The sequence below is a fragment of the Pteropus medius genome, unplaced genomic scaffold, assembly GCF_902729225.1.
Source record: "Pteropus medius unplaced genomic scaffold, Ma_sr-lr_union100, whole genome shotgun sequence".
NCBI lineage: Eukaryota > Metazoa > Chordata > Mammalia > Chiroptera > Pteropodidae > Pteropus > Pteropus medius.
In genome coordinates this window covers 11114589-11134807 of record NW_024350926.1, presented here as the reverse complement: position 1 = coordinate 11134807, position 20219 = coordinate 11114589, and the positions used below count along the sequence as shown (strand labels likewise).

Genomic DNA, 20219 nt, shown 5'->3' with positions numbered 1-20219 from the left:
CTCGAAGCCACCAGGCACACTTCCTTAAGTCTTTAAGTACCATCGTCAACCCCGCGCAAACAGCCTCAGAGAACCCCGTCAGATTTTTCCCCCGTAGCACTTAGCACTCAGCACTCTCCCCCAGAGACTGGGCATTTCTGTTCCGTTTACTTTCCATGCCCATCCCCACTAGGAGGCCCCCCGTGAAAGCAGGGGTCTCATCTGTTTTGTTCACCGGTGTTCCCCAGTTCCCAGAACAGGCCCTGGCACGTCACAGGCACTTTATCAATATTTCTTGTATAAACGGAGGACTAAAGAAATACATCGTGAAAAAATAACTCAAATGATGATACAAAAGATGAACATATTGGGAAACACGTTTCTTAGGTGGAGTCATCTGTGTCATCGTTCACACGCTTTGTGTAAATTGAATTCAAAGCACACACATTCGGCTCGCCCCCCACACGCGCCGCCATGCTGACCGGTGATGGGAGTCTCAGTGATGTTTTGCTTCATACCCTTCCTCGTCTCTACTGAGCCCGAAACTACGGATTCTCTGGGTTTTACAGGATGCTGGTGTTTCGTTCTTCACTTCCCCGTTGCCTTCATTTAACTACGTCCCAGTTCGCCTCTGCCACACTGGGGCGGGGTGCTCGGAACAGAGCGCGGTGCTTCTTCTGGCCTTGACCAGTCAGGCCGCACGAAACGAGCTCCCGTGTTCGTGTTCCTCGTTCTGATTACGTTTATCGCTGCTGATTAAGACCGTAACAGTTTGGGGACAGCTGTCTGTCAGCACTGACTTGTTCATTCGCCGACTGAGTGGACAGATGTTTTTTGAGGCCTCACCATGTGCCAAGCCTGAACAAGGGTTCGGTGATACAATGAATAAGACACAGCCTTTGTCCTCAAGTGACAAATAGGAGACATATCGTCAGTAGTCACACGAATACAATCTTGGAAACTGTAATAAATGTTACGAAGAAGTAAGTCTGGGAAATATGAGAACGTATGTTGGGACGGGTGAAATTACGACCCCCAGTTGTTCACATCCTGATCTCTGAAACCAGTGACCATGTTGTTTCTCTGGCTTTAGAGGGACTTTGCAGGTGTGATTAAGTTCAGGATCTGAGATGGGGAGAGTATCTTGAAACATCCAGGGGGGCCCAGTGTAATCACGAGAGTCCTTAAAAGAGGAAGCGAAAGGGTCAGAGTCAGAGGAGGCAGGTGGAAGGGGAGGGATGGAGGAGGACGGGCGAAAAAGAGATGTTTGCGGATGCCGCTTTGCTGGCTTTGAAGATGGGAGGAAGGGGTCACGAGCCAAGGAACAAAGGCAGCCCAAGGAACTGGATTCTTCCCTGGAGCCTTCAGAAGGAACACAGCCGTGCCGACACATTGCTTTTAGGACCTCTGACCTCCGGTACTGTAAGGTAATAAGCTGCGTTGTTTTCAGCCACGAAATTTGTAGGCACTTGTTACAGCAACAATAGGAAGCCAGTACATATGACAAAGGATTTGATCCAGTCCGTGGCAGGTCCCAGATGCCTCTTTTGGAAGCCGAAAGATGAGCTGAAGACAACGGGGCAAGTTTAGGGAAAGGAGAAGGGACTTTATACGAAGGCACTAGCCCATAAGGCGGGGCAGGAGGATTCTGGGTAAGTACAATTATTAAGAGGTCAGCGGGGAGGTGAGCGGGTAGAGACATTTTAGAAGGTGGGGATAGGGAGGCAGGACTTGAGTCACTTTATAAGCCATTCTATGAAATGTGAATGATAACGATATCTAAAAGTGTCGGAAGATTAAACGAAATGATCCATATAAGTGCCTGGTACATAGTAATCAAAGAATTTTAGCTGTTATTGTTAAAGTTTGAATGTAGAATGTTCAAGTTCTGATTTGGAACATGGTATACAAGATAAACTGATATTCGGAGAGAAGAAATTCTTTTACATGTCATGTGAATTATGCAATATCTTATCTTTTGTTTTATTTATTCCCCATATGTTAGTGAGCTATTGCCATGAGGACGCTGTTACAAAACACCCCAAAACTCCAGGACTTACGACCATAAGCATTTATACTCAAGCACGCAGACCTGCAGGTCTGTTGAAATTCGGCACAGCGAGGAAAGCCTTGCTTGGGTAGCTCATCTTCAGACTGTGGGTTGACTGAGCTTGACTCCTTGGGGCGGGCCAGGTGTAGGTCTGTTCCGCATGTGTTCATTCCAGGAGCAGGCTGAATGGCATCACGGTAGAATGAAGGAATTACAACAATGAATGAAACATCAGTCCAGTCATCAACATGGTTATAGCCGGTAAGGGAGAAGATATGCACGAGAATAATTAGAATAAAACTTAGAAATAACTAGGTTTAATAGAGAAGCACAGATAAACCATAATAGGAGCCCAAAATGAGTGACTCCTTTACTGTGGGAGGAATAAAGGGAAGCCTTGAAGAAGGGAATTTAAATGTGGCCCTCAAGTATGGATAGGCATTTGACTTGAATAGATGGGACAAGGAATATTCCATGGTAGAGGGAGCAGCACAAAACCCAGAGGGGAGGGAGCCAAGGGCATATACAGGAAACCTGCAGTAATTCACCTTGGCTAGTGCACAGAGTTATGAAATATTTTTTTCATTAGTTTGTCCAATAAAAATTTATTTAATATCTAAAAAAAAGTAGGCTCACGGCAATTATAATACAATGGACAGCAAAAACAGACATGGTGTCTGTCCTCATGAAGCTGACATCTTAGAGTGGGAGATGAACTGTTGGAAGATCAAATATTCATAGAATCAAATATGAAATCAGGCCTGGGATAAATGCTTTGAAAGAAACACAAAGTGACTGTAATCACAGCAGGATATGTGTAGTGAGGGAGAACAAAGAATTTTTTAAGGAAAAGCTACTTGAGGTGACAGCAAAAGGAAAAGCAGAAACAAACTAGATCAAACGGGAGAGAGAAGAGCATTCTGCAGAGAAGGAACAGCATGTGTAAAGGGCCTGTGGCCACGGGGAGCACGGACTACGAAGAGGCATTTGAGAGATTATGAGAGGAAAGTAAGTTGGGCCAAGATTTGAAAGACTTTAAGTGCCCACTGGAGACATTCTCCCATGGACTCTGTGAGCTCCTTGAGGCCAGGGACCATGTCTTATTCAATTCTGTATCAATCTAGAACAGTATCTGATGTGTAATTGATGCTCAGAACACTTGCTGAATCGACCTGACTGCAGATTTTATTTTGTAGCTAGTAGAAGCCGCTGAAGATTTCTGGGGTCAGGTAAATTAGATTACTGCCCCGTTAGCGCTAGGGAGAAAAGCACGCAGGACGCGCTGCTACAGCAGGGGCCTGATGTCCTGGAGGACTGAATGTGGCCCGTGCATTCCGAAGGACTTCCCAGGTGAGGGGATAAAATTGCATTCTGAAGGTGAGGAGAGAAGTCTGTTTTGTAAGCTGATCCGATGATAACGATGAATTTACAGTTTGAACTTTTAAACTGTAAAGTGGAAAGAAATAACCGGAGAATTGAAGGAAGGGTACAGGTTCGAGAGACATGTCTGAGGCACAAGTGGTAAGAGCAACCCATTTTGGACTCGAGTTTTACATGACAAATGATGCCAAGTACATATGTCGAACGGACGGGTGGAAATAGAGTCGTCCAGCTTGGGAGAAAGTTCTCAGGGCTGAGAATATGGGTATAGAAGTCACTGCAACCACGGGACTGTCCTTCATATGAGGATGTATATTGACATATGAACCAAGGACAAAAGTAACGGGAAACAGACCTGTTTAAGTAGCACCTAGAGGAGAAATTAGCAAAGGAGACCAAATAGAGATGGAAGAGCTAGCGACTACAGTCTTAGCTATTCTAATCATCTTAGCTATTCTAACCAGGCAAGGTGGGGGCTTAGGAAGCATTAGATGATTAGAAAAGAAAAACTTTTCCATTACGATCGGACTGATAAAATGTATATCTGCCACCTATCTAGAACATTCTAGTAAATTAGAATGACCTAGTAAATTCTAGACAACTGAGTAAAATTCCAGAAAACCTGCTGTTGATTGACCCAAACAGCTGAAGCAGACATACAAAATCCAGGTAAGCTGCTAATTTTTGGAATCGAGAATACCAGCAGTGTTTGCTACTTGGGTTTTAATCCTGACTCTTACACTCGTTTGGGCAAATCATTTAGCATCTGTGAACCTGTTCCTTCGTCTTAAAAAAGAAACGCTAAGGGGACTGAGATAGCTCAGCTCTAAGCTCTGAAGTGTCTCCAGAGATCCAGGCAAGTCTAAGTTGGAAATATTAAATAGGTTAATTAATTCAGAGTAAGCTCGGAAGTCGTGACACCCGCTTCCCAGCCGCGGGGGCGCGAGCCACAGTCACGGACGAGGCGCTGGGACACCCGAAGGACACCTGAGGCTCTGGGTACTTTTCCGGTCCCCGTCATGAATACTTCTGTCACTCATCCGCTCTGAGTCGGTGACGTCTGCTGTCACGTCAGGGGAATGGCACGCATCGCACCCCACCTAGACGAGCCTCTCCTTCCTCGGTACCTGTGCGGTGGCTCATCAAGCGCGTGGCACCCCTGCATCCGCACGGGGCCACCATCGGGTGGCTTCAGGTCGCTGGGCTGAGGTCTGGGCTCCCCAAGCCGAGGGACCCTCCGCGTTCGGTACACACTGGGGAGCTCGACTTTCTTCTTTTCCTACAAGAATTTTTTTTAAAGACAAGAAAAAAAAGGAAGCCTCTGCTTTTTAAAAAGCCGACTGAGTCCCTTACAAGCGGCATTCACTTTCAACTGTGTAATGGGGTAATACAGGTGCAGGACGACGCGGGGACCGCAGGACCAGCGTCTTCTCGCTCACTTGACTCCCGCAAACACCTGAGCCAGGCGCTGCGCGGGTCCCTAGGGTCATGTCGATCTCTGTCACGCAGCATCTTCCAGACGGCAGCCGAGCCCTCCCTTCAGCACCGGGCGAGAGGACTTCCGGGGACAAAGACAGACCAACTCCCCTCTCGCGAGGGTACCTAGGTGCCCAGAAGCGAGCGCAACCCCAGCCTCCCGACTGCTTCCGGCCTCCGGACAGCTTCCGGCCCTGGCCCCGCCCCCCGCTGGCTCCGCCCATGGCTCACCGCGTTCCCAGCAGGCGCCGCGCGAGCCGTCGCCCCGCCCCTCGACCCCGCCCCGCCTCACCTGCAGGCTCCGCCCCTGGCTCGCCGCGTTCCCGGCAGGCGCTGCGCGCGCCGTCGCCCCGCCCTTCGCGGCGCTAGAGATGGCGGAGCTGGACGTCGGGCGGCACTGTCAGGTGGAGCACTGCCGGCAGCGAGGTGATCGGAGAGTCCGAGGCCGGCCCCGCCCCGCCCCCGGGAGTGGTGGCTGCGGGTGAGGGGAGACCGGAGCGGCGCGCCCCTGCCGGGCGTGCGGAGACCTGCGCGGAGCTTCTCCGGCGCCCCTGAGCCTTAGGCAGCGGCTTGCGGTCCCCTTGGACGGGGACCGTGCAGTTCCTGGGGACGTGCCCTGCATCCTGGGCCTCCGGTTTCCAGTGCGCCTTGCCCAGAAGTCGCTCGCGGAGGGACGACTTGCGTCCCCCTCTGGCCCTGCGGCGCGAGCCGGGGCGAGCCGCTCCCCTCTCCCACGCTTTTCGTTTGACCATCTGTCAGACGGTGGAGCTGGGCGAGACCCGTTTCTAACCTGGTTTTCGTGGGCGCCTCGGGAGACGAGCCTCTGGGGAGAAGGCCCCTAGCCCCTGCCACATGCCCACACTGGGCCGCCAGGCGATCGCCACTCTCTGCCAGCTCTGTCGCTCTTTGATTCAGATTGTCACCCGTTCAACAAATATTTACCGAGCATCTGTTTCGGTGCGAGGACTACATCGAGGCTATAAAATACAGACTTTTCTTAGAAAAGCTTCCAGACCAGTAAGGGGGGATGTTCTCTCTCCACCGGACTGAGAGACCTGCGTACACTGAGCCCAGTCGAATGGCCCGCGGTAGTGGCACAGGCTTTAGGATTTTATTCATCTCCAGCAGGCACCTTTCTGAAACATTAGACCCCACAGAATGTTCAGTACTTGAGTTTGGTACCTGAGTTTCACTCCAAACGTGTGCTGTCACTTTTGGCTCATGCTACAATAGGGTGGCAAGTTAGGTTTCATCTCCTATTGGTGGCAGGTACTCGAGTCGCTGTTGAGTAGGACTCTGAGGTTCAGCCCAGATTTGGGGAGTGTCACAATTGATCAGTGATACGTGCTGTGGGCTGTGGGTAAAAGGAAGCCCTATCTGCTAGGCTCTCTGTGTTTGTATGTTTCACCACCGCCGTAATGGCCAGCCATTTAGCAGGTAGGAACGGTGCTTCCCGGCACATCTTTCGTAGGGCAGCTTAGCCAATTGATTTTGACTGTCACGTATCTGTGGTATACCTGATCACCCCTAATAAGTCCACCTTATCTACCATTTGTGAGATAGCCGTCTTCCTTTCCAACTTCAGCTGTCTCTTAAAATGTAAATATCTGAGATGAGGCCAGATTATCTAGCTCTTGGACTAGTGGAGAGCAGTTAAGATGTAGAGTATGTTAAGTGAGTATCCTAAATTTCATTTAGCTTCTGAATGGATGAAGGATGGTGTCAGTTGTCAGGAAATTATCTTATTTTTAACTCTTCCTTGGCTCCTCTTCATTTTATCTAATATATACACGGTCACTTTAAACATCTCGAAATAACAAGCGTGTACAATTTTTCCAATTCGAAAGAGACATACAAGTTTTGCAGAGTATCGTGCTTCGGTGTCCTTCTCTTATTGACAAATGTACACACACTTTCTTGGTATAAAACAGAGGATCACACAGTATCATGCTTTCAGAACAGTGACAATTCACTAAGCCCAGTTCTCAGGTGAAGGAAGAACTGTACTGGGGCCCTCTTGTCCCTTTGGTTATAACAGGACCTCTCCTGTCGGTTTCAGATTAAGGTAACCTGTAGGATGAGCTCTTTTGGTGGCAATTGTAGCTTTCTGTACAGCGCAGTGCCTTTTGTTTTTACTTTACGAAATTGATATGATTGGGTGTATACATCTCTACTTGGCCGTATGCTCTGAGTACACTGAAGACAATTAGAGAGGAATTGATTGTGTCTAGTGATTAATAGTTACTACATCTGGGAATGGGTACGTTTGCCTGCTTTCCCAAAATTCAGTTCCTAACCAGTTGTTACTTGGTTACTTAATCCTAACATAGTTGTTCCTCAACAGCAAGAGAAAACACAATTTAGGATTCAATTTTGCAATCTCAGTCTATCTATGGAATTTCTGGAATTTCTGGAGTTCCTTTGAAAACATCACGTAGTCACCACAGTTTTTCTCAGAGTCGAGTATGTAAACAAATTAGTTGTAATCTTATTAATTATAGTTACTGTCTTACTATTCATTTCTTTTATGTATATAATTTGTTTTGTATAATTCTCCTGTGAAGTAGGTATAGCATGTAGCATAGATATAGATATAAACACACACAGATGCTGTATACCTATATCTATTTATATCTATGTTATCTAATATATTTATATACATACTTTGGAGATATATATACTCATATGTATATATATTAAGTGACTTGTCTGGCATTGCTAGATTAGTAAGCAGTGGAATAAGAATTGAAACATAGGTTTTTTATTTCAAACGCAGGATTTTGCAGTATGCAGCCCTCAAAAACACCACCAACTAAATCTGGGAAACAAAATCGAATAAAGCAAATAAAAACCCCAGAACTTCTTTTTTTCGCGTTTAGTATGCCTGTACAAGTAACATTTATCTCCCAATAATCTAGTTACTCTCTCAGGGCACTGAGGCGATAGCTCTTGTTTAACCACTACCAGCTACACTAAGGTGTTAATTAAAAAGAAGTGTCTCCTCTTGGGGATGGGTCTGTGCTTCAAGTTTCTTTTTTTACAGGAAAACTAATCAAAATCAGATACCGACCTTACATATAACATTTTCCCTCAACTTTAGATTTTCTTCCGTTTGTATGTGATGCTTGCTCAGGAATATTTTGGTAAGTTACATTTTTATGCAGGATTTGAGAATAATTTTAGTGTTTGTAATATGAGGTTTATTTCTGAAAAGCGGAATGATTTAAATTAGTTCTTACTTTAGCCATCAGTATTTGATATTCATTACGGTAATCACTTGGGAAAAAGAAACAGGCTAGTCACAGACTCTGGTTACTTGTACATATGTGTGGCTAATCTTTAAACTTCCATAATCGGCATTATTTATGTATGTGATTTTTATGTACAAGTTGTATTGGTGTCTCTTAATCACAAGGAGAGAATAAATATATCCACAATATAAAGAATACGGGGGGAGGGGTCCAGTTATGATTATTACTCTTAATTACTAAATAAAAAGAGCCCAACCTATACATTTCTTCAATTGGATATCATATGTCTTTGGTACACATATAATGTGCAAAGTAAAGCCTGGGAACCAACCCAGAATTTTGGAAAATGTATTTTCTTTACTGCATTTAATTTATAAAATAAAGTAGTGAAAGAACAAATTCTTTTCAGAAGAATTTATTAGAAGTAAAGAAAAGTAATGCATATTTTTAAATCATTCAGAACTAGAACACTCCTTTGACATTTTATTATCGATGGTCTTTGAGAAATGAAAAGAAATCAAAGATTGTCTGTTCACACACGTAAAAGCACTCAAAGTGGAGGTGATTTAGAATGGTACATTATTTTTACTCATCGAAACTGCACAGTTGCGTTTTAAACGTTTAAGACTATAGATGCACCATCTTCATCTGGTGTTTCAGTTTATTCTTATATGTAGAGTTCTTCATGTACTGTAAGTGTAATTAATCTTAACGATCCCAACCATTATTGGAAATTACTACATTTATCTTTAAGTGCATTATTTGATTGCATTTAAATAAACATTATTTTTTTAATTATTTAAGCCTTGAACACAGAAGCAGAGAGTCGCATAGCTGTCCCGAGGTGTGTTAATAGTTCTCCTATGTGATTAAACGTGTTTGTGTGTATGTGCTTCTATTCAGATTTTGAAGAAATTTCAAGCTAGTCAGTGTACCACAGATTAAAATTTGACATACTAAACTAATTATGGAAGGAGGCTCTTTCCGCGCTTGTATTATTTTTGTTTGTTTTAAAGAAAAATTGATCTACTTGGCATTTATACACTTTTATTCTTATAATTCTTATTTTTTATACTTGGGTTCTAGTTAGGTGGCCCACTTACAGCTTTAGGCTCTACATTTATAATTCCACAGTGGAGCTGACGTCCTCATCATATACTCTTTTCATTTTCCTTCATGCTTGTGTTCATTTTCACTGGTGCCTGATTAGGATTCTGTGGTGGTAAATTCTTCTGACTCAGTCAGCCTGAGACCACCAGGAATAAACCAACAAGATCCCCATTCTAATTCTGACCAAACTGGGAGATTAAGAAAAGAGCTGGCGGATAGAAGCCAAAATATCATCTTTATTATTGATAAAGGATAAAGCGAATGATGAAAGCTAGCATAGACCCGGATGAGTCTGCAAAGGAAAGCCAGAATTGAGCAGATTTGTCTCTGACCCTCTGTATCATGATAAACATAATTTTTATGTGTTCATTTATATGTATTTAACCACTTAAAATGAGTGTAGAAAGTAGGTATGACCTGCCATTTGAGGGTCGATGAGGTGATTACCTGAGCATAATATTATTGGGGGCATCTTTGTGTGGGATTGTTAAGAAGACTAAATTATAAAGAATAACTGATTAGTTATTTTAATTTGCCTTAGAAGATAAATACACCACAGTAGGACAATTTTGGAAATAGAGAATAGTCAACACGGTAATCATTTCTCACACAAATATTTAATATAATATGTTTTATGGGAGTGTATAAGTTGCTCTTGTAAGTTTAAGCAAAAATCCTGTGAGTGCTGCCTTCCAAAATAGATTTGTTGGTTTGGTTTACATGTGAAATATAATGCCATTTCCCCGTATGTCTGTTGTCAGGTGACCGTGATCAATGAGAGACTGAAGTCCGATGCGCATCCATCTTACCCGTGCTCTTTCAAGGGCTGCGCCGAAAGACAGCTTGTACCGGTTGTGTGTCCTTATTGTGAGAAGCACTTCTGCCTGAGGTGATCACTCAGACCTTCAGACTCCGCCTGTCTGTTTCATTCGTGTGCAGATACATGAACTGCTTTCACTTTTCTGTTGCTCGTAGACACCGTCATCAGTCAGATCATGAATGTGAAAAACTGGAAGTCCCTGAGCCTCGAATGGCTGCCACTCAGAAACTTGTTAAAGACATCATTGGCAAGTACCAACAGTTCGTTGTGTTCCTTCCTCGTTGTCACATACTGTTAGTTCCAAAGCTCATACTTCTTGCGTCCGCTTGCTAGTTATGGAGGTGTCGTTAACAGCCCCAGTGGTTCTAACTGGCTGTAGATTTCGATGACATATTGTGATGGTATTTCTTACAATCTCCACCTGACCAGTGAAGATTTGGAAATTCTGAGGAAGTACCCTATCAGATGTTCTCTTTTGCCGGACCACTTAGATTAGCCAGTTGACCATCACGGCTGTAAATGATATTCCCGAGGCTAAAGCAAACTTTAAGCCTAGTTAGCTGTCCTGTGAACGCTGCTGGTAGTCTGAGCACACACATCGGCGACCCAGCCACTCTGCCAGCACGTTAGCTCAGCAGAATTGTCATTCTGTCTGTGTTCCGGGTGCTCCCTTTATTAAAGTCTATAGCCAAATCTACAGTTCTCTGTGGAGCGTTAGCGATTGGATCAGTAGGCGGAAGCTGGAAAGAAGCTCTTATCCGTGAGTTGTTTGACGTCGGCATTGCTGGGCTCAGCCTAGGTGGTTTTTTTTCCATTGATCGTGTAAATGTAATACCTACAAAATGAATGTGGTCTCTATATCTCCATTGTGCGTAATTCGTGTACATTTCAGGGCCATAATAAATAATAATGAATAAAACTCTGGAAAACGTAATGCGAAAGTTTTTATGTGCTTATATGCTTATCCTTATTTCTTAGATTCCAAGGCGGGACAGACGACAAGGAAGGGACGGAAGGGCGCTAAAAATAGCGAAACAGCTGCAAAGGTCGCCTTGATGAAGTTAAAGATGCATGCCGATGGAGACCGGTCCGTGCCACAGGTAGGTCCTAGAGGTTTTGAATACAAAACGTTTAAACAGTGAAGATCCCCTCTCCTCCTCCCTACCCTCAAGAAACAAGTAACTGAGGCCACATGTGTATCATTCCTCGTGTGACATGGTCTATAGCTACATAAATGATACACAGTTTTGTGACGTTTTTCAGAAATGCGGGGCACCATATGTGATCTTCTTCAACTTATTTTTTTTTCACTTGGGATCGTGTTTTTAACGTTGATTCAGGCTGACACATTTAGTCGAGTTTATTCATTGTTATGGCTGCATATTATTCCATAGTATGAGTATACCACGTTTATTCACTCTCTTCGTGAACAAAATTCATGAACAAGATTCCTGAAGAGAATCAGTTACATTTCATGTAACAACCCAATACATATGTACGTACAGACCGACAGACATACCTTAACACAGTTTCACCCAGCCTTATAAATAATGTGTTATGTACTGTATTTTTATTCTATTCTATTTTATTTTAAAGATTATTGATTTTATAACCCTGAAGGAATCGGGGACCCTCGGATTGAAAAATGCTACTCTAGGGTATATATCGAGAAACAGAAAAGCTGGCTCGTAGTGTTTGCTGTCTTCAGCTTTACTGGACGCCGTCCTCAGCTCCCTGCCGTCAGTGGTTGTACTGATCTGTCTCCTTCCTGTGTGATAGTTTGTGTTACCAGCATTGTGTTATCTGTTTCCTTCCTGTCTGATAGTTTGTGTTACCAGCATTGCGTTATTCACTTTGACCAGTGGATGGACGTGCAGTGACACCTCACTGAGGTGAAAAGTTAAATTCCCTTGAGGTTCGGCTACTTTGCATACGTTTATTGGCTATTCTATCACGTTTTTGAAGAGAGAACTTCTAATACTTTTTCAGAGTGTCAAATAGTCTTTGGTTCATTTGGATACTTCTCAGAATTTCCAGCTCGTTAAGTGGATCCGAATAGCCTGAAAATCTCTGTATGATATGAGTACTAACTGCCAGTCTCAAACTTGAATTTGGAGCGGAAGGCCTGGGAAGTGGGCTAGGGGAAGAAAATGCAGAATCGCTGGATGGGCGAGGTGAGCGAGAACAGTGAGAGAGGCACAGAACGAACCTCCCATTCGAGACAGACACAGTCTGTAAACCAAAACTTCGAAACAAATCAGAGATGAAAATAACCTTTTAACATTTTCTTTTCGTATTTGTACTCTTTTGTCACTCTGATTTTGGAGCAGGGACTACTAGGTGACAGCACTGACCCAAAGCTTGAATTTCCAGTGGTTTCTTGTTTTTTCTTTGTTATCTGTTATCTGTAGTAAACACTCCACTGGCCTTCAACAAATCTAAATTCCTTTGTGCTGGGATGATAACTGTCTTGAATCTAATATTTCTTGAAATCATTGCGATCTTTTCTCTGTAACTTTGAGATGCTCCTGTTATGCCAAAAATACGTTGTAACAGGAATTGATCTATAAAACCAGTACTTTTTAAAAGCAAATTGTAGAGCTCAGGGAAGATTCGAGGCCAAGCACCTTTGCTTTTATTCTTTCTTTCCCACATTTGATATTCTATTCTATTCTATTCTATTCTATTTTATTTTAAAGATTATTGATTTTATAACCCTGAAGGAATTGGGGACCCTCGGATTGAAAAATGCTACTCTAGGGTATATATCGAGAAACAGAAAAGCTGGCTCGTAGTGTTTGCTGTCTTCAGCTTTACTGGACGCCGTCCTCAGCTCCCTGCCGTCAGTGGTTGTACTGATCTGTCTCCTTCCTGTGTGATAGTTCGTGTTACCAGCATTGTGTTATCTGTCTCCTTCCTGTCTGATAGTTTGTGTTACCAGCATTGCGTTATTCACTTTGACCAGTGGATGGACGTGCAGTGACACCTCACTGAGGTGAAAAGTTAAATTCCCTTGAGGTTCGGCTACTTTGCATACGTTTATTGGCTATTCTATCACGTTTCTGAAGAGAGAACTTCTAATACATTTGATAATTTAGCCAGAAAATACAATGTAAGGAATCATATAGGTTATGGAATACTAGAGAAACCATCTTTTTTTCTTTTTTAAGTTTCTTTGTTCTCAAAAGCCCTGTTGTCTCTAAATATGTAGTGAGGACTTAAGCATGCAAAGACTTGTTATATGTGTCAGGTGCTTTTCAATTCCAAGTGACAGAAACTCGACAGCAACCAGCTTAATCAAAACAGTTTTCTTTTACAATGGGGAGTGGCGTTGCTCTGGTCTGGAAGGGCGACTGTATTCCAGGACTCAAATGCTGTTGAAAGAGTCCACTGTGTCCTTGACTTCTCTCTGTCTGTGTTGGACTCATTCTTCCACGCTGGAGGAGACTTTCCCACACTGGGTCAGGAATAGCTGAGGGGCAGAGGGGACAGCTGCAGGCGACTCCAAGTTTCATTTATCAGGACTTAAAAACCTTAAAAGAAGAGCCCGCCTCTCAGCACAGCTTATGAACATAAAATCCCAGGAGAAGACCTTCATTGGCCTAACTTAGGTCACATGCCTGTCTCTGCATAGACTGGCCAGGGTCCTGGGTGCTGTGATTGGTATTCCCACTGAACATTCCATCATTAGAGAGCATTCCTTCTTTGACCGGAAGAAGAGAGGAAGAGATGTCACCAGACAACAATCCATGTCTATATCACATATGTCATCTGTATTTTAACTTTTTATTTTTGCAGACAGAACGAATTTACTTTCAAGTTTTCTTACCTAAGGGGAGCAAGGAGAAGAGCAAACCGATGTTCTTCTGCCACCGATGGAGCGTTGGAAAGGCCATCGACTTTGCAGCTGCTTTGGCCAGTCTTAAAAATGACAACAACAAATTCACAGCTAAGGTAACAACGCGTTGCAGTCATTTTTCCTTACAGGGTTTAGGGTGTGCTATACAAGCATGTCTTTGTGGTTTATTTCTCTCTTCACAGAAATTAAGGCTGTGTCACGTGACTTCGGGACAGGCCTTACCCTTGGATCACACGTTGGAAAGCTGGATGGCTAAGGAGGCTTGTCCTTTGCACAGCGGTGGAAATGTCATCTTGGAGTATCTTAGTGACGACGAACAGTTCTTAAAAGATATCGATTCTTACTTTGAATAGTCGTTCAGGAGTCAAGCCAGGAATCACAGTGAAAATTCTACGTTAAGTTGGTTTTATTTACTACAAATAGTATATATTTTTATTTTTAAAAGTTGTTTTTAAATTTATTTCCATTACGTCATAATGTACATTATCAGTTTTCTATTAAATCGAATTTGAATTTTGTGTTTCAAAGTTTAACTATGAACTTACACTCGATTGCAAATTCTTATATTTAATGAGCTTTTATATGCTGTGGAAACAACAAAAAAGTGTATTTCTCATTTGATTGACATCTTCTGTTGGTGGACTATGATTCTGCTACGTGTCATCTTCACCCCAGGATCTAAACTGAATGCTTAGATGTCCTTTTTGGGACATTGCCATTCTTAGCACAGAGGAAGAAAGAGATGGCTCTTAGGAGATACATGTGTCACTTTTTAACAAGTAACGTGACCACGCGTAGCATCATGGGGCCGGGAAGTGTAGCCTTCCTATCTACCTGCATCGCGATGTGTAAATCGATGTCTGTACCTGAATCCTAGAAACTTAGGGACCGTGTCGTCCACTCTTCAGAATGTGTGGATGAGGAGTCTCAGGCCGGGAAGGGGAGTGGTTTTGCTGGTGTGCCCTCACCGCCTCGGGGCCCATCTCTGATCACGTACCTCCTCCAGTGGACTCGCCTCTTCGTCTGTAGGAATGTACTGCAGATGAGAGGGAAGGTGGAGCCGCTCAGCTTCATTACCGTCTGCTTATATTTCGCCAAAGCAAACTACTTGCTAACAGTAACTGCAGTTTACCGACCCGTTAAAATGACCGCTCTGACGGATGTGTTCCATCTGTTTGCGACAAAGTACTACTATGTAGAAGAAATGGAACTTATTTCTGTTCTTTGTCCCTTTTCCATTTTTATTGTCATGGACACATATAGTGACTTCAGGTTTCATTAAAGGAAAAACTCCTAATGTTCATTCATCTCTGATTTTTTTCTTCGTATTGTTTTTACGCAAGGAATGGGGATGACTTTCGACTTATCGTCTGCTTATACATTCATTTATCGACATAGTTATTGGAGCGCCTGCTAAGTGTAAGGATTTGATTCTAGTTGCCATGCTGCACACAATGAAAAGTATGTACTTACTTCTAACATCCATGAAAACAGTATGGCACGTGCCGAATGAATAGAAGTAAGTGTAGCCGAGTTCCGGTAGCTCTCTCATCACACACTATGAGAGCAGAAGTAGAACTAATTCTCCAGTATATTCCCAGATACCAAAAGTTTTAATACAAACTAATATTTTAGCTTCTGTAATAATTACTTGCACATAGTAGGCGATCGACACATGTCTCATGGGTTGAGCTAAAGCTAAATATACCAGAAAAAAAAAAACAACAAAAAACAATGAGGGCTGAGCAGGGGCGCGGGGAGGCTGGCAGAGATGGAGTTTGGTCAGGCTCCAGAAGTGGAGCAAACGGGCCTGAAAGAGACATGGGCACCAGCAGCCTCAGAGGCTCCGAGGACCAGGCTCCAGCCCGAGCCATCTCCTAAGGAGAGCAGGTGGAGCAGAGGCCCCTCCAGCTTCTCGTTCCCTGATTACTGTGATGTCACAGCCCTCGCAGGCTTCCTCTGCGGGCTTCGAGTTGAGCATGCTCGATGAGAGTCTAGGGTGTGCCCATCCGACCCGCGTATCTTCCCACCTGCTTCCAACAACTAGAATTCTTAGGAGAAAACACACAAAGAGTCTCAAATTCGGATAAATAGTTCTAACAACACTGTGAGGCAATTGAGCTTTAGTGTAAATGGAATCAGCCAGTAAAGACATGCGAATGACAGCTTTCCAAATGTTTCCCAGCTTTGTCAGTTTTTACTCCGCGAAGGTTTTAGGTAAGAAGAAGAAAGAGATGCTGATGTAAGGGAAAGTTTGCAGGCAGGAAATCTGAGGAAAACAAAATGAGCGATCCTCATATCTTTGACCTGGGTGACAAAAATCGTGAGTTAAAATATTCGGTCACATAACTCTGAAGATAGCTTTGGTTTCATAAAGTTTCTCACTTGTGTTTGCTTCATTTTTGTCTTTTTAAACTAGGGAAGTTCTCTGGGATGTTGACTGAGATAGCCTGAGAACTTTAGTTCCATTCCCTGTTTTCATCATGGGGACACAGTGTAGCTGGTTTTTCTTGGTGTGGTACGTGGAAATACAATTTATGAAATACAGGGTCCGTTGCATTTGAAAGATTAACCTACATGAATAGAATTTTTAGAAATTTTTTTAAATGACCAATAAAAATCGCTTTGATAACTTTTGAGGAACAAATATTTTCTGATCTAAAACACTTAATACAAACTCATTGTTGCATTTAACACGGACAGCGTCATGATTTGTGAAGGATCTGCAGAAATGGTTACATGTTCAGAGACTCCTAGATCTGTAGGCTTCTTGCTAGACAGTCGTAGTGGCATTTTTTTGTATTGTTTTGTTTTCTTGTTCTTTTTCTCTGTTTAGCATCCGAACCCCTCCTCTGCTTTGAGAAATACACAATTACGGAAATCTACGGGTCGAAGTCCAAAAAGCACTTGGCCTAAGTTGGATCAGTTGAATGTCCTTGCCCTTAGCTGTGAACACGGACTAGTGTCACAAGGAAGGAATGAAAGATGAGAATTAGTGCCAGCGGCCTTCCATTGTCCCATGTGTCAGGGTCCAAGTGTCCAGCGGCGCTGGCCCCCTAACCTGGCTGTCTCTTTGGCCATGGGTCCAGCCACCTGCTTTCCCTAGGTGCCCAAGCTGTCTGATAACTATCCAGGAAATGGTTTTTCTGGTTAAGGACACCAAAAACAGTTTCGGATTTTGCCTGACACAATCACTCTTTAGAGTTGTAGGAAATTTATTAGCAGCCTAAGGATATGGCAAGGCCAATTTATGGGCTCCGTGGTTTTCTAAGTAATGATAAGGAGTCGCCTGACGAAGCTCCAGGCGGACAGAAACCGTGTCTGGCTGGATTACTCTGGTACCCAGCACCTGGCTCAGTACCCAGCGAACATGGCCCGTAAATACTCATTTGATTTTGACTCGAATGAATAAAATAGTAACACTCACGTGTAAGCCTTCTCAAAATCTATTGTAGATTTTTGGATCTTGACTTTTAGTGTAGATTTTCTTTAGGAAGAATGAAAACTCAAAAATAATGACACTAAGTTTTTAAATTCAGATGAATAGGGGGCCGTTTTTTCCTTAGCAGAAATAAAGTTGAGAGGATGGGCCGTGATCAATCGAACGTGTTAACTGCCGTGGCCCGTACGTTTTCATAACTACAGGTTCCGCAGGTTGTGTCACTCCCGAGATTAGCTTTGCATCTGTTTGAAAAGTACAACTGTCCCTCCCACCGGACTTTGATCCAGCAAAAACAGCGGTTACCTCATAAAGCTCAGCTGCACTGGGACACCTGTACCGGGAATGTTCTCTAGTACTTTTTTTTTTAAAACGCTTTTGCATATGTGATTAGTTTAAGCTTTCGAAATGATTAGAAAACTTTTTATTCTCTTGCTTTTGTCATCTGTGACTCTGGGAGAAGCAAGGAACTCATTTCGCAGTTTTCTGCATATAGAAAACACTGAAACACTATTTTTCACAAAGACCGAAGAATCCGTCAGCGTAAGATCAAGTTACAGAGACAAACGGCCCAACTCCAGCTACCTCTTCGTGCAGGTAGAAGATCCGAAGGTGCTGCAGGTGGTGAACGTGACCAAGACCTTATCGGACGTTACAAACTTTGTCATAAACCTAGTGACAGATGAAGAAGGGGAGACAAATTTGACCATTCAACTGTGGGATTCTGAAGGTAGGCAAGAAAGGCTCATCGACGAAATAAAGAGTATCAGAGTCCAAGTACTCAAGCGAAGGACAGACAGTCTGCTCCAGGCGTCGATGCACGTCGATAGAAATATCCTCGTGCTTGTTCTCCCAACGGTGCTGTTAAATAAATGCGCGTTTGGCTGCAAGATTGAATTGCAGGTGTTTCAAACAGTCTGGAAGAGACCTTTGCCGGTGATTCTGGGGGCAGTTACACAGTTTTTTCTTATGCCATTTTGTGGATTTCTTTTGACTCAGATTTTGGCATTGCCTGAGGCACAGGCTTTTGGATTCGTAATGACCTGCACATGCCCAGGAGGGGGCGGGGGCTATGTCTTTGCTCTGCTTCTCGAAGGAGATATCACTTTGGCTATTTTGATGACTTGCATATCGACGCTCTTGGCCCTGATGACGATGCCTGCCAATTCTTACCTATACGGTAGGATGTTAGGGTTATCCGGTACATTTCACATTCCTGTTTTAAAAATTATGTCAACACTCCTTTTCATTCTTGTACCTATATCAGTCGGAATAGCCATCAAGCATAGGATGCCTGAAAAGGCGAACCATCTAGAGAGAATCGTTAGACCTCTGAGTTTTATTTTAATGTCCGTAGGGATTTATATGACTTTCAGGATGGGGTCCGTGTTTTTAAAAACAGTCAGCCGAGAGGTGCTTCTGTTAGGTGTCTTAGTTCCTGCGTTGGGTTTGTCGTTTGGGTACTCCTTCGCTCAAGTCTCCAGGCTGCCTCTTCCTGTGTGTAAAACTGTCGCTGTCGAAAGTGGGTTACTGAATAGCTTCTTAGCCCTGGCCATTATCCAGCTCTCCTTCTCCCAGCCCAAGGCCGACTCAGCTTCTGTGGCTCCTTTTACAGTGGCCATGTGTTCCGGGTGTGAAATGTTACTGATCCTTCTGTTCTATAAGGCTAAGAAAAGATTTTTCCTTATCAGAGAAGATAAAAGGAAAAAAAATTCCCTGATCTAACTGTCAAAGCATGACAGAGTCCCCACGCTGAACAAGAGTCAAAGAATATCTAAAGTGATGCCTGCTCTCGACCCACTTATGATCTCATTGGAAACTTGACGCTGGGGGGATTGATATACAGTATCGTGTGTGCTAAACACCCAGTGAGTAGTACAGAAAGTGAACTGTGCCGGAGCTCAGGAGAAGGGGACCGCTTTGTGGCTGCGTCGTTTGAGGAATTTTAGAGAGTCGGCTATGAACAGGATACTTCATTATGGTCTCTTAAGTGAGAAAGAGCAATTTGAAAAACCTGTAGTGATTTTGATAATCTCCCAAGTACTTATGCAAGGGATGTCCACATAATAGGCATTCAGTAAATGCTAATAGTATTAGGTAATTTTTGTTTAGGTGATAAGACAAAGTTGTTTGGTTTTTTTTCCTAATTTCACCAAATTCAGTAGACGAATACCAAAATTTATAAAAGACGTGCTTTGGCGTGGTGGTGGATGGTTATTATTCGCTTTATAAAACGACAGTTGCCTACGTGGACTTTTTACTCCTGATTCCTTTGACAGAAATCCCCACTTAGGGGCGTAGGGGTTTCAAATATAATTTAGCTTGCACGAATTGAACTTATTTGCATTTTCACGAGCACATTTTACTGATCGGACACAAACGGCCTGCTTTTCTCGTTGCACTTTGTCATTTACTTTGTGACTTCAAGCAAGACACGTCTCTGCGCTTCAGCTTCCAAATCTGTAAAGTGACGAGACCGACTGAGGTCTAAGACCTTGCTCAACTCCCAAGTCTACGCTCTGACACAGAGCTCCAGGACATAGCACCAGGGCCAGGGGGATGGGGACGGGTGGCGGCGGGGGTGGGTGGGTAGCTGGGGCTGAAGAAGGGCCTCTTGAGAGCAGGGACCACATATTATTCTTCAAATTCCCTATGATGTTTATTAAAATGCCTCGAACAGAGTAGGCATTCTTTAAACATTTATTGAATTAATCAGCAATATCTATAAAGGTCAAGATCACATACTCCGGAGCCAGACAATTCCAGCTCTGTCACCGTCCAGCTGGATGACACTGGTCAAATTACCTAATGTCTAAATTTGCATGGAAAGTGGGGCTGACGATAGCACCCACCTC

The 20219-nt window shown here is 43.5% G+C and overlaps 2 protein-coding genes across 2 annotated transcripts; both read left to right on the top strand.

Moving 5' to 3' along the window:
- The first annotated feature begins 5196 nt into the window (after positions 1-5196).
- Positions 5197-15232, top strand: ZFAND1 (zinc finger AN1-type containing 1). The gene is made up of 8 exons (XM_039841945.1): positions 5197-5311; positions 7986-8028; positions 8941-8980; positions 10008-10135; positions 10222-10313; positions 11045-11166; positions 13865-14020; positions 14108-15232. The coding sequence occupies exons 1-8, from the start codon at positions 5257-5259 to the stop codon at positions 14276-14278; spliced, it is 807 nt and encodes a 268-aa protein (XP_039697879.1). The 5' UTR covers positions 5197-5256; the 3' UTR covers positions 14279-15232.
- A 368-nt stretch (positions 15233-15600) lies between these two features.
- Positions 15601-19809, top strand: SLC10A5 (solute carrier family 10 member 5). Its single transcript, XM_039841944.1, has one exon. The coding sequence runs from the start codon at positions 17773-17775 to the stop codon at positions 19087-19089; it is 1317 nt and encodes a 438-aa protein (XP_039697878.1). The 5' UTR covers positions 15601-17772; the 3' UTR covers positions 19090-19809.
- The last annotated feature ends 410 nt before the right edge of the window (positions 19810-20219 follow it).

Excerpts from the sequence above, each read along its gene's own strand:
- ZFAND1 (XM_039841945.1), top strand. The coding sequence starts at position 5,257 with ATGGCGGAGCTGGACGTCGGGCGGCACTGTCAGGTGGAGCACTGCCGG. Across the intron at positions 10,136-10,221 it reads GAGAAGCACTTCTGCCTGAG|ACACCGTCATCAGTCAGATC; the intron begins GTGATCACTCAG and ends TGTTGCTCGTAG. Across the intron at positions 10,314-11,044 it reads ACTTGTTAAAGACATCATTG|ATTCCAAGGCGGGACAGACG; the intron begins GCAAGTACCAAC and ends CTTATTTCTTAG.
- SLC10A5 (XM_039841944.1), top strand. The coding sequence starts at position 17,773 with ATGATTAGAAAACTTTTTATTCTCTTGCTTTTGTCATCTGTGACTCTG.